Source organism: Mastigoproctus giganteus, chromosome 5, assembly GCF_048544385.1.
Source record: "Mastigoproctus giganteus isolate SK-2022 chromosome 5, ASM4854438v1, whole genome shotgun sequence".
Classification (NCBI taxonomy): Eukaryota; Metazoa; Arthropoda; class Arachnida; order Uropygi; family Thelyphonidae; genus Mastigoproctus; species Mastigoproctus giganteus.
In genome coordinates, this window is record NC_143579.1 from 76,250,243 (window position 1) to 76,265,565 (window position 15,323).

The 15,323-nt window shown below is 34.9% G+C and overlaps 1 protein-coding gene across 1 annotated transcript in view; it reads right to left on the reverse strand.

The window, feature by feature from the left end:
- Nucleotides 1-15,323, reverse strand: part of LOC150085504 (uncharacterized) — a 934,283-nt gene that overhangs the window by 397,682 nt on the left and 521,278 nt on the right. The window contains exon 7 of the mRNA XM_090374582.1: nucleotides 8,866-8,963. Within this exon, the coding sequence (XP_090230708.1) occupies nucleotides 8,866-8,963 (98 nt within the window). The remainder of the gene's footprint in view (nucleotides 1-8,865; nucleotides 8,964-15,323) is intronic.

Here is a 15,323-nt window from a genome sequence, read left to right on the forward strand (position 1 = left end):
TTCTAAAATAGTATGCAAATTGTTGCAGAAATACTCATTTAATTAAACCCATTCCAGAAAGTAATTACACAGATTAAAATTAAAGTACAGTAACCCATAATCAAAAGTATCCTAACCTTTCTGGAAAGTAATTATAAAATATACTTTTACTAAAATATTTAGGCAAGAAATCCAAATCCACATATGTTTTTGTGAAACTGCATTAAAAAGTGCATACTGGTTATTAGTGTTAGTAGAGGCAAAGCAAGCTTATACTGCAGCAGCCACAAAAAAAAAAATAAAAATAAAAAAAACCATCCCATTCATTCCAAATGTTCATCTAGTTATGTCTTGAATTTATTTAAGCTATCAACTTCCACAACAAGAGATGGAAGTTTGTTCCAGCAATCAACTACCCACAGGCTAAAGGCAAACTTCCACACATCTATTCTACAACTGTCTTTCCTCAGTTTGAATCTATGCCCCCTCAGTTTTCTAATCTGAGCAAAAAGAAGAATCCCATCAGCATTGAGTGTGCACAATACAATATAGGCCTCAATCATATCACATTGCAGGTGCCTAGTCTCCAGAAGCTGCAGTTTTCAGAACTTAAGCCTTTCTACATAAGAGAACCCCTTTGTTCCCTTCACCAGTCTTGTTGCCCTTCTCTGTACTCATTCTAGCAACTCTACATCCTTCTTAAAATGAGACTTCCAGACCTGTATGCAGAACTCAAGGTGTGGCCTGACCACTGCTTTATACAAAGGGATAATCATTCATTTTCCCTGCTAGCAAAATTCCTGTATATCATTGACAAGACCCCATGACCTACTCTGTCAGCCTGCCTGCACTGCTCAGAGAAGTTCATATCTGACTGCACAATTACACCTAGGTCTTTTTCATTCTCCAATTCCCTGTGTGTAGTACCACACACTTGGTACATTTCTCTTGGGTTACTACTACCCATATGCAGTACTTTGCATCTGTCAGCGTTAAACTTCAGTTGCCACTTCTCAGCCAATCTGCTCGACTATTCCAGATCTTGTTGCAGTAGCATACTGTGTTTAGTACCATTAACCCTGCCACCCTTTGTATCATCTGCAAACTTTGACATTAAGCTTTGTATACTTACATCAATATCATTGATAAATATACAAAACAACAATGGGCCCAACACCGAACCCTAAGGGACATCATTATTTAGTTATTTTAGTTATTTTTTTGGTTTTTAGAAGCATTAGCAACTAAGACCATATTGCTCCGGGATATGCGGTGGTCATTCCCTCACCTTTCCGCATCCTCCGTATTTGGTGGTGACGGGCTCGAACCCCGGTCTAATCAAGAAGTGTGTGCTATGCACTGCTGCTCCTTCCCACCTGGCTACGGAGACAGAGGGACATCACTGATAACATTAGTCTATGTAGAGCAGTATCCACTGATTACCACTCTCTGTCTTCTCCCACTCAAATATCCTTTATCCATTGTAGCTTTCCCCTAATCAAGAAGCGTGTGCTACGCACTGCTGCTCCTTCCCACCTGGCTACGGAGGCAGAGGGACATCACTGATAACATTAGTCTATGTAGAGCAGTATCCACTGATTACCACTCTCTGTCTTCTCCCACTCAAATATCCTTTATCCATTGTACCAACTTGCCCTTAATGCCATACTGCTCCAATTTGTACAGTAGTCTTCCATGTGCAACAGTATTGCAAGCTTTCCTGAAATCTAAGTATATGACATCAAAATAATTTTTTGTATCCAGTTCCTTTGTGAACTGGATGCAAAAAATGGGAACTGGATACACATCATAGCATCCAATCAAATTGGTCAGACAAGACTTCCCCTTAACAAACCCATGCTGTGGCATCATGATACTAAGAAAAATTAATTTCTCAGTGGCATGGTATGATCCAATGGGGGTAAATTCTTTGTAAAAACTGAGAAAAGTTGAGATAACTGCTCATGACTTCAAAATTTCTGAATATGTCATTTAATTTTTATTTTATTCCAGGACCTTTACCAATGCCTTTACACTACTTATGTAGTTTTCCATTATGAGTTCACTATGGTGTATTTACACCAATATTTTATAGTGTTCTTTAAACTCATAATATATTATGTCTTGAGCATTTATATTTTATTTATTCCAGAACACTTTCGATAATTTATCCTTACTCATGCTAAATTTAAAGAGTGGAACTTGATCTTCACGGTAGTCTAGGAATGAAAAATTTTTCACCATGGAATTGTCTATTACTCGTTTTAACAGCTGATTCAAAGTTAGTTTGTTCATCATTCAGGAGATTCTATAATTAATATTTCCTTTATGAATTATAGTGATGTTCAACCTTTTCCAGTATGGTGGCCATATTCAAAGTTAGATTTCTTTTGCGGGCCACACCGAGTGATTTGAGAAAAATTTGTGTCTTACATTTTCCATATTTTGTTACATGTAAAAGGAAGTTTGTTTTCATGTTACCATTTTTCATTTTCAGGCTATATATAAAAAATGCTAATTCCCAACGCTTTCATGTGCAATAAAACTGTCAGTGATTTATTTTTCATATTTTATTAAAATTATGACTTACATTTGTTTTGTTTTTAAAAATAAATACTTTACTTTTGCTTTTAAACACTCACTTTAGAAAATTTACAATCTGAAAAGGAATACTGCTTTTCAATATTAAGGCGAATAAATAAATATGATACACCTAAAATTGAAAACATTCGAAAATTTTATTAAATACTATGCACAATAACATTTACTGAACAAAACTTTGACTGAAAATTTGTGACGCCAATTCTCAATACGAAAGAAAGATGATCATCTGTTATTCTGTTTCTTTTTAAATATTTATTTGATTTCATGCATGAAAAAAATTGCTCACAAACATACATTGATCCGAACAAAGTAGCCATTTTCGTGGCAGTTTCTTTTATTAGCGGAAAATTTTCAGATGGGAGAGCCTTGTAGAATTAAAGTACTTTATTTTCAGAGTCCATATACTTATTTTTGAATCATGTTTTGGCTTGAAGATAAATAATTTCAAGTTGCAAGCTAGGACTAGTTTTCAGCCACATAAGTAAAAAAATTCTCAAACAAGCGTATATCTTTTTCATGGTATCTTATATCAGCAAGTCGACTTTTAAACTCATCAAAAAGTAATTGTAATAATGAGAGAAAATGATTCTTTGGAAATATGTGTGTTTCTGGCGCCTCCATAGCCATGTGGGCAGGAGCAGCAGTGCGTAGCACACACTTCTTGATTAGACCGGAGTTCGAGCCCGTGACCACTAAATACGGAGGATGCGGAAAGGTCAGGCAATGACCACCGCATATCTCCCGAGCAATATGGCCTTAGTTGCTAATGCTCCTAAAAACCAAACATGTGTGTTTCTCTTTCAGTTCGGTACAACTTATTCTGAAATGATTTGATGTCACCATACAAATCAGAGACCAATTTTCCTTTCCCTTGTAGTTTTAAATTAAGAGCATTTAAATGACGAAAAAAATATCTGTAAGAATTGCAAGATCAAACAGCCACTCCATATTTGATAGTTGTTTTGTTGGTTTTCCTTTTTCTATCATAAAAATATCAATTTCATGATGCAGTTTAAAAGAAACGATATAACACTTTGCAACAACTAGGCCATCTCACTGCACTATGTAAAATTACATCGTCATATTCAGCTTCAATTTCTGACAGAAACTGTTGAAACGTACGGTGATTAAGGCAATGTGATTTATAAAATTTACAGTTGAAATAACCACATTCATAACATGTTGGAGATCCAATATTTCCCTACAGAGAGCTTTTTGATGAACATTCAGTGAATTCCAATCAGAGGTTCAGCTCTGATATCTATCATTTTCTTGGTTATTCTACCCATAAGCCCAATGTTTTTACAAATCATATTTTTTGCACGTCTGTTACACTCTTACTAGCTTTTTAATATTTAATCCTAACTTTTCAATTTTTCACAAACATTTTTGAAAATCTCAAAATTTTCTTCAGCTGGTACAAAATTATCATCAATTCCACGTATGAAGATAAGGGGTTGGGCCGAGTCATTTACATCAGTACTATCTTCCAGTGCCACACTAAGATATTTCATTTGTTTTATGTTTTTTTTCCAAAATTTGCTGGAACAATTTCTTTCCAATATCTTCTACTCTTCGCATAATTGTTTGTCGAGACAAACTAATGTCTTGTATCATTGTTCACTGCTCCGTACAAATTTCTTCCACAACTTTTAACAAACACAACATTTAACAAATTCACAATCTGTGAATGGTTTACTTTTAAAAGCGATCAAATGTACAACTTGATAACTAGCACTTACAGCAGACAAATTTCTTAACTGATACATTTTCAGTGTTTTGTTTTGTTTTTTTGTTAATTCATTTTGTAACTTTGAACAAGTTTCTTTTCACAACTCTTTTATGTTGCTCGTAAGATTTATGATTGGAATCAGTGTCATTTTAAATTGTATTCTTTAAAAACTCACACCGTCTCCTTACACACAAAACACATTGCTTTCTTGTCATACTCAATAAAGAAATAGTCTTCAGTCCACCTTTGATCAAAAATACGACACTCCAAATCAACTTGCCTCGTTACGAACATTTTTATGAATGATTTTTTAATTCAATACAATGAACAAGTTATACCAAAATAGTAGAATTTCACAATATGAAAAAGATTGATATGCATATAACTGTATTTAGCATACACTGACTGCACTGAACTACATGTGCACATTTGATACAGTCCAGATCGATGTTTGCATGTCTGCACAAGCAGTGGCATGACTCTCTAAAATTCTGTTTAGTTCATTTTTGTGCAGGCCATATAAAAATTATTCAGGGGGTGTATCCGGCCTGCGGGCCAGACACCACTGCTTTATGGCTATAGCCAAAACAAGTCAAAATGTAGCAGAAGCTAGCATCAAAGAGCACAAGGTTAAAGATGCATCGCAGAATCATCTAGACAAGACCGCAGCAATAATTCAGACACAGCATGGGTTTGTTAAGGGAAAAGTCTTGTCTGACAAATTTGATTGGATACTATGATGTGATAACAAAGGAACTGGATGCAAAAAATAATTTTGGTATCATATACTTGGATTTCAGGAAAGCTTTTGACACTGTTGCACATGAAAGACTACTGTACAAATTGGAGCAGAATGGTATTAAGGGTAAGTTCCTACAATGAATAAAAGGGTGGTTGAGTGGGAGAAGACAGAGGTTGATAATCAATGGGCACTGCTCTTCGTGGACTAATATTATTAGTGGAGTTCCACAGGGTTCGGTGCTGGGCCCACTGTTGTTTTGTATATTTATCAATGACATTGTTGGAGGTATATCAGGCTTAGTGTTGAAGTTTGCAGATGATACAAAGGTTGGCAGGGTTTTTAACGACATGAAAGACAGTATGCTACTGCAACAGGATCTAGAAAATTTGCACAGATGGACTGAGAAGTGGCAACAAAAGTACTACACATGGTAGAAGTAACCCTAAAGGAATGTATCAACTGTGTGGTACCACATTTAGGGTAGTAGAAAAAGAAAAAATCTGGGAGAAATCTGGGAATAATCATTGATATATTCCTGTATATCAATGATATACAGGAATTTTGCTAGCAGGGAAAAGGAGGTGGTTATCCCTTTGTATAAGGTAATAGTCTGGCCACGTCTTGAGTACTGCGTACAGGTCTGGAGGCCTCATTTTAGAAAGGATGTAGAGTTGCTAGAATGAGTACAAAGAAGTTCAGCAAAATTGGTGGGGGAACAAAGGGGTGCTCTTACCAAGAGAGGCTTAAATTCTGCAAACTGCAGTGGCTGGAGACTAGGCACCTGTGAAGTGATCTGATTGAAGTGTATAATGGGTTGAGCACGCTGAATTCTGATGGGATTCTTCCACTTGCTCAGATTACGAACCTAAGTGGGCATAAATTCAAACTGAGGGAAGCCAGTTCCTCTTTAAATAAATTCAAGGAGGAACTGAACAAACATTTAGAGGGAATGGTTGCGTGAAATTTTTCATTTTATTTTATTTTTTGGCTGATGCTACATAAGCTCATATGCTTGCTTTCTTGCATAACATGCCTCTATTACTATGAGTGAAATGGCTTCCCAGGTATTTACAGAATTAGGACATTTTGAAAACTGCAAGCATAAGCAATGTAAATGCAAACTATATTCATGCAATTAAACTCAGTGACATTGCCAGTTAAAGACAACCTGTGCACAAACAAGCGAAAGACCAGAGGATAATGGAATCTTCCTACAGATTACCAAAAGTGTGAATTGTAACTTATAATCGTCTACTTCTCTTAGTTTTGAAGAAGAGGTCTGGATAAGCTTAGCTATTTCAGTCAAATTTAAAAAAAACATCAGATATGCACTAAAAGTAAGAAAACCTTTTAGTTAATTTTAAAATGATATGGGAGGGGGCTGCATTTTTCAACATCATATTGAAATACAAGTGATCATTTATTCTTTTTCCATCCCAGGTTCCTCTTAAACTATCCTTGTACAACTGCCTTATAATAGATTCCCATAGTAAAGGCAGTTGTTCACCACATCCTGTTCCTTTAATACAAGGAACAGTATGAAAGTAAAGCCTCCTATTTATTCCCTCAGAAAATTTATTTCCTACAACTATGCCTTCTACATCAATTAATCCTCAATCATTAATAAACAAACTGTTATTTTCCACAAATTCACTATTATTTTCTATATGCTTAAGCCATCTCTGAGTCAGGCGCTATATTCCAATACTGTAAAAGTCTTTACTCTTGCTCCAGAGGGCTTCATGAACACGTGCTTGAGCTGGTAGTCGTCGTCCGCAAAATGGGTTTCATTGAGTGAGTCCTTCAGCAGGCCAAAGAGGTGATAGTTGGAAGGTCCAAGATCTGGGCTATGAGAGGAGGGGGAAGAAGAGTGCACCCCCAGTTTTGCAATGGCCTCCATCGTGTGCAGACTGGTGAGGGGTTGTGTATCATCACAGAGAAGAAGCATCTCACTGAGGTTTTTGTCCGGTCAAACTCTATGGATGCAGACTTTCAACTTTTTCGATGTTTCCACATATTGATTCGAGTTGATTGTGGTGCCATGCTCCAAGAAGTCTACAACCAAAACCCCATCTTTGTCACAAAACAATGTTACCTATGATTTTACCCTCAAAAGGCTGTATTTTGAACTTTTTATTGCGTGGTGAATTTTGATGGTGCCACTCCATCGGACATCTCTTTGTTTTGGGGTCATAATGGTAGACCCAGGTTTTGTCACCTGAACTATGCATGAAAGAAAAACCTCTCCTTCTCTCTTGTAGCACTGGAAAAGTTCCGTACAGATGACTTTCCAGGCTTCTTTGGGCTCATATGTCAGCATTTTTGGGGCCCACTGGGCATAAACCTTGTTGTAGCCTAGTTCCTTTATGATGATTATCACAGCAGGTTTCCCTATTCCTACCACATCGCACAATTTGCATGTTGTGATGTGGCGGTCTTCCTTGATCAGTGTGCCAATCTGGCTCTTGTTGCCTGTTGTCACTGACATTACTGGCTGACTGCTTCCGGGCTTGTCAATAATATCACTTTCTCCACTCTTGAAGTGTCTGACCCAATGTCTAACTGAACTCACATCTACACTATTGTCACCATAAACATTTTTGAGATGCATGTGGATTTCGATAGGCGTCACTCCTTCCTTGGCTAGAAATTCAATCACCATTCTCTGCTTGATACATATATCCGTAACATCCACCATTTTGAACTATCCATGTGCCACACTCACGAGACCGATCACAGTGCCACTCACTATGGTGAAACTAGAGACCTCTAGTGACCACTCGGTGACATGAAATAATCTACAGCACCACATTTGAAAGTAAAAAATTAAGAGGCTTTACTTTTGTACCAGTCCTCTTAATATATGAAATTAAAAGTGATTTAGATTAATGCAAAAGTTTATTTAATATTGAAATTTAATTTAATGTTTATTTAATATTGAAATTTAAATTTGTAATACATATATAATTAATTAATTAATTTTCTCTTAAGAATAGTTTTAAGAGAAAGTTATATTCTTTTAATTGGTAATGCTTTTCTCACCTTTACCAAGAAAAAGTTCATTCAAATGAGAATGTGTGAAATTCCGAAATAATCTTTTTAGAATCCATTTATCCTTTCAGAACTAACAAGGAAAAGAATAATAACTATGGTACTGAAAAGTACAGACATGTGTATTCACTAATACTGACAAATAAACTTTTCTATTTGCACTTTGATTATTCTGAGGGGGGAAAAAATAATAAATAAAAATTTCAGGCAGCACTTTGTCTACTCAGATGTTCAATCAATTCGGCAAAATTAACCTTGCCTTTCCCACAAATTCTTAAATTTGTCATTTTTGGATATTTATGAATATGCTAACCGTGTAGGGAAAAAAAGGCATAGATATCATCACATAATAATTCATAACTATCCTTCTGTGATGATTACAATAATAAAAATATTGTAAATTACACCATTTTATTTTTATTTAACTACAGATCTTGCAGAAAGTTGCCTTCCTAATAACCAGATGGACATTCACTAACAAATGAAAAGTTAACAGCCTGTCAATACATATACATATTGTAAATAATTTATCAATAGAATACTGAAGTATATTTCATACAAGAATATCTTGTGAGTCAAAACATAACCCCCACAATAAGATCTGGTATATTTTTTAAGATTTTTATATAAATCATAAAAAAAAAAAAAAAAGTTTCAATGACACTGTATTATGAAAGGAATACTGTAACTGTGCAAAGAAAAGGATGTGATAAAGTACTGAAATGCAATAAGTTTTCTCATGTCTGAAACACTGTACCTCAAGCAATAATGGTCCCAACACATCATTTGCTAGAATAGTAGGCTTGCTGGAAGAGACTTCACTTTTCTGTAGATCATCACTTGGTCCACACTCTGCTGCTGAATATTACATACGTATAAATAAAAACAGCTTAACTAAAATGCAAAAAATGAATTAAAAAGATTTCATTTATGGGAAGTGTTCAGAATGCAACCTATGTAATAATAACTGCCTTAATATTAACACAAGGTAGATATTTAGAGATCCAATACTTCACCTAAAACTAATGCATTGTTTTTGAAATATACACTCAAAACTAACATACAATGAATAAATAAATATATACCATGCTAAAGAATTTACTTACCTCTTCTGCAACAATGGCAGCTATTTAAAGTAAAAATATATTTTCTTCAAGACTCACTTCAGGATGATGTGAATAGTTATGCAATTTTATATGGAACTGTAAGCAATAAGGACTTAAAAGTGACTACAGAGTTTGAAATAACAATTAAGAAGATGCTACCACTGATGAAAATCATGAAATAATAGCTAAGGAAAAAGGCTGTTATGTGAATATAAATTCAAGACACCAGAACCATAAATATTTGTGCAATAGTCACTAAAGACTCAAACTTGTTTTTTGTTTAAATTAGTCATTTTTATACAATCGTTCCTCCAAAGAAACAAATCCACTTCTAGTTCAACCCAGGATAAACGTTTATGTTTATAGAGAGAAAGCCTTCAAACAAGTTCTACAAATAATACATATGATCTCTCATTGATCAAAATGCTGCACACAATCATCTGAATGATTGAGTCAAATACTAGAGCAATAATTTATTTATTTTTTTTTAATAGCCCAATATAAGAATACAAGGGACAAGGAATATAATCAAGAAGATAAAAGTTTGCACTGATAGCTGCTGCTGTTGGTCTTACACAAATTAATATAAATATTTTAAGGATAATGCCAGACATTAATGGGGAATTTGCACCTTAACAATGAATCATATGTTGAAAATATTCTCTTTTAATAGACAAAATGAGTGGACAAAACATCTCACTGCAATCAACTTTTCTTTTCTTTCTAAAAAAAAAAAACACAGGCACACACTTTCATTTGTTCAAGACAAACCACAAGATGAAATATCAGCACCTATCTATAAACAGTTGGATAAAGGATAGAATTAAAATCTTAAGAGATAATAATTAAAAATCTTGTCAACTATTCAATTTATTGAGTTTAATGCTACTAGAAATAGAGGGGATATAAAAAAATTTCAAACCACAAGGTTGCCAGTGTGTTAAAAAAAAAAAGTTTCAACTACAAGACTGTGATAGAGCAATATATGCTAAAAACTTCATTGCTATGGTAGTTTTGTTTGTTTTGATTTTTTATGGTGCAAAAACGATGAGGTCATAGCGTGCCATGACTGTTATGGTAGCCACACATATATATGCAACAACGGGGCAAGTATTTTTGTAGTGTAACGTTCATTCAAACGTAACATTATAAAACGATGTCAGCTATAATCATGCAAACAATGCATCACTGAAATTACATGTTGCATGTTAGAATCTAAAACACCACAAAATAAAAAAACTGCATAAACAAAATAAGTGCTGTGTCCACTTAGCTGAGCACTATACATCGCTGCCATCCCAATATAGTTATTAAAAATCTTCCTGTTCACATGACTGTCCTGGAGTATAAACAGAACCTTTTTTGCGTCCACTTAAATGGCTAAGATAATTTAATATATATTGTTCATGCAGACATATAAATGGGACAATTTTTACTCAGTCTTATTCATTATCCATACGGTTACAAAGTTACAGCATTCTGAACACTGAACTCTTTATACTGTCCATTCTAGAGACCCATAATGATATCCTTTTTTTGATTCCCATTAATTCAAGTGCATAGTGGAGAGTCTCACATTGTTGTTGGTTTTTTTTTTTTTTTTTTTTTTTTGTAGTTGTTGGCGCATTAGCTTCTGTGGCCATAGTGCACCTCCCAAGGTTTTTGCAGTACTTTGATCCAAGCCAGAGGCGGGATTCAAACCCGCGACCTTTGGGTTGCCAGGCAGGCACTTTACCCACCCAGCTAGCCTGGTCGGCTCTCATATTGTATGCCCGGCAGGCATATATCTGTTGTTTATTTATTTGTTCACCCAAACTAAGGGGCCTGGAGAAAATGCACCACTGTACCCTAGCATCTGGCTTTACAGCAAGTTCCAAATTTTTGATTATAAGACCTATTCCTTTCATTATTGGATTTATTGCTAAGCATCTTCTAGTTCAGAACAGTTCTAGTGGATGTTGACATAACCTTCATTTTTGGAACATAAATAAGGTATGGAAATTTAAGATTTTTGTCAGTACTACCACGGCCAGGAAGCTGCTAGAAAAAATTCTTCTTGTGACCACCAATCACCATTTTCAGGAGAAAATAAAATAAAGAAAAAAATATATAAAATACAATTATGTGAAACAGAAATGTTACCTAATAACACTGTCCTAACTACTCCAAAACTAAAAAAAAAAAAAAAAAAAAAAAAACCAACATTAACTGAATGGCTATTTCAAAAACATTTTAACCACTAATTACTGCTGAAAGTTCCAATGAATTAATATTTAACTTTGGCCCCACTTCAAAAATTTACAATACAAGAAAAACAACCTAATCCACCGATAGTGATTTTTTAATCACTTTTTCATTTAGATTTCTTTTTCTTAAAGGGGGGAGGGGGAATATATATATATATTACCCAGTTACTGGAAAAGAACTAATAATATAAATAATGAGTTATATTAATGAGTTAAAGGTTAACAAAAACATGCAGATACAATTTTCATTATCACTCATATACATATGACGCCTCCGTAGCCAGGTGGGAAGGAGCAGCAGTGCATAGCATACACTTCTTGATTAGACTGGGGGTTCGAGGCCATCACCACCAAATATGGAGGATGCAGAAAGGTCAAGGGAATGACCACCACATATTCCCGGAGCAATATGGCCTTAGTTGCTAATGCTCCTAAAAACCAAATAACAACAACAACAACATATACTAGAAAATTGTATTTTACAACATACAGGTATTTTAATTGTCAATTTATTGATAATATGTGCTGTTATTATTAATATAAAATACTTTCAGAGAATATCATGCCACTGGTGTTATATCAATCTTTATTCCTTCTGCTATACCTGTGGAAATTTAACACTGCAAAATCAGAGACAAAGAATCACTGACTTTACGAGAAGTGTATCATGTTATTTCACCATTACAATGGGTGACAAGACAAATCAGATGCCCACATTCAATTTGCCATCCATGTGTTGAAAATATGAAACAATGGGCTAATCGAAGATAAAAATCTATTGCATTTGGTGTAACTATGGCATGATGTGAACCCTCACATCAGATTGCTATTTTTGCATGAGCAATATTATAGGCTACAGCATGAACAACAACCCCATAATAAAATATTCGAATCTGCTACCTAACAGTTTTCATCCTGTTCACTGAACTTTAACTGGTACATCCTCCAGTGATAATACATCAATTAAAGCTAAAATTCAGACACTGATACCACCAGTACAGATTCCAATTATTCCTCAAGTAAGCATGCAAATATGAAGGAATTGAAGCTGAAACAATGTCAAAGAAGATAGAACAGTTTACACAAAATGAACTGAATAATCTGTAACTTAGATCTATTAAATAACTACTAAATAAGCACAGTTCTTAGGCTTCAAGTTGAGTGAAAAGAACCTACTGGCACCTAGCTTCATTTGCATGGTACAAAGAAAAAAGAATTCACTCCCATTTACCAGAAGGAAGGATATCTTGTGTTCTGTACTAGCATAAATGATTTAATCAATGCACTGGGTTTTATGTATATGATCCTTTGAAGCAGCAATTCTTCATTGGCATCTCGATGATGAGATTAAGGAGTTTTGCTAAACAGTGGGAACATGTTGCCCTCAATTTAAGATACCTATTCTGTTCACTTAAATAAAATTTATGGCAGTCTTCTTGTTATAACAGGTGAAATACTGTGATCAGTATTTGACCTTTTCTTTTATAAGCAAAGTGGACAGTCTAGGATGATTTGAGGGTGCTAACCATATTCCACTGGCCAATTACTATTGAATCTGAGTTTCCCATTAACGAGTGATAGGAAACTCTGATTCACTAGTCATGAGAGCAAAGAATGGAACAATATAATCATTGATAATTTGGTCAGTGTGGCTGGTGAGCTGAATCGATACTTTACATCAATTCTTATAGTAGAATATCAGCTACATTAGCCAAACTTACACTTCTGTAAGTTTGACTACTTTACCTGAGCACCTTAGGATAAGTAATATTCCTGGTGCAGCAGAACAGGTTAACAGAAAAACTACTAAACTTTAAAGTGAGAAAGGCCACAGGTAACAACAGTATTTATCAAGTCATACTAAAAGAAGCTCTGAAAGAGCACACCAAACCATTAGGGTTAACCATTAAATAATTTCTGGGCTTAGGAGTAATCCCCCTTAGACAGGAAAGAAGTATGGTGATGCCTTGCCAATCCACAGTCAGTGTGACCATGATGGCAGTAGAGACCATGGATTCTATGGTCAACGGACACTGCAGGACCATTCTGACAAGTGAAATATATTGTTGCACTGTAAAAGGAAAATCTTACTTGATGAAACTAATAAAACTACGTGATCACACAGGAAATGGAATAGAATTTAATTATTTTTAGCATAACCAATTGATGTGTTTAATAAATACAAATGCCATTATGAAAAGTGTTCTGGGAAAAGCCACAAGGGTTTTATATCAACAAAGAGGAATGTTCAAGGTTTAAACATTTTTAAATTGTATGTCAAGTTAACTGATTAAGTTTGGTGCAGAGAACAAAAGCACATGGGATAATTTGCAAATTATCCCAAATGGCAAAAGTATGGAAGATTCCATGTAGGCTGTTGATAAACCAATTAAATATTTTCATGCAAAATACTTTGCATTTACATTCAAATGTGGAGAAGTTTATAGAGATGAGGATAAGAAGGTGTTTATCTAATAGTGATTGGGAATTAAATGATTTTGTGATAATTGTTATTAAAGTGGAAGAACAATTATTGCAGCTGGTGCTGAAGGAATCTAATTATATTAAAATAAGCAAATGAGGTAAAAAAAAAAAAATCTTTAGCTATAATAATGAGAGTATTCTTGAATTCGAAGGAAGTCCTTACAAATCGAAATTTTTCAAATGTCTCTCCTATTCACAAAGATGGTTCAAATTGTGAAGTGAGTAAATACAGAGCAGTAAAGTTTATTATTATTATTATTAATATCCATATAATGCAAGGAAGCCTGAGGCTTATGCTACACCAGGAAAAAAAAAAGTTCCCGAGTAACCCTGAGAGAGAGAGAGAGAGTCAAAAGTAGAAGGGAATCACCAAGAAAGAGAAGAATAATGATATCCAGCTCAGGACCCTGGGTGTGCCAAGCCCATACTCGCCAGATGTGAGCACCCAGGTCCATGGCTGGGAAAATTATGGAGTTTGCAGTTAAAGAAGTAACATAGGATCATCTGGTTAGCAATTGAGCTATAAAACAATCATAGCATGGACTTGTTAGGCAGAGATCATGCCTGACAAATATGACTGTCTACTACGGGGTCATGATAAAACGGAATTTATGATAGTTCCATTAAAATGACTTTTGTGTATAAACTAGAACAATGCAGCATTGTGGGCAAGATACTACTTATTAATAATGAGATTGGTTAAGTGGTAGGAAACAGAATGTAGTTATAAATGGACACTGCTATTCGTGAACTAATGTCATTAGGGGAATCCCAAAAGGGGCTCCTGCTCTCTTACTGTTTCTAATATTTATTAATAATATTCATATAGGTATTTCAAGTGTTTAATTTTAATGTCTAAGTTTGCTAATGATACAAAGGTGGGCAAGGTATATAACATATTAATTACCAAATGAGGCTGTGTTGTTGTTGTTATTTGGTTTTTAGGAGCATTAGCAACTAAGGCCATATTGCTCCGGGAATATGCGGTGGTCATTCCCTGACCTTTCCGCATCCTCCGTATTTGGTGCTGACGGGCTCGAACCCCGGTATAATCAAGAAGCATGTGCTACGCACTGCTGCTCCTTCCCACCTGGCTACAGAGGAGATGAGCTGTGTTGTGTGGGGCCAATTGACATGTTTAACATAATTGCTACATGTGACTCATACAAGGATCATACAGGCAGTCAATAAAACAGTGCTGTAAAATTAAAAGCATACAAAATTAACAACTCATTCTGTTGGCACAATGACTGAACTCTAGGCTATTATCACAAATGCTTGGTTTTTGTTTTTAGCTTGGTATGCAGTTTTATTTTATTTTATTTTTTGCTTACTTTGAGGTGAATGTACACGTACACAGATTAAACTTTTCATAAAAT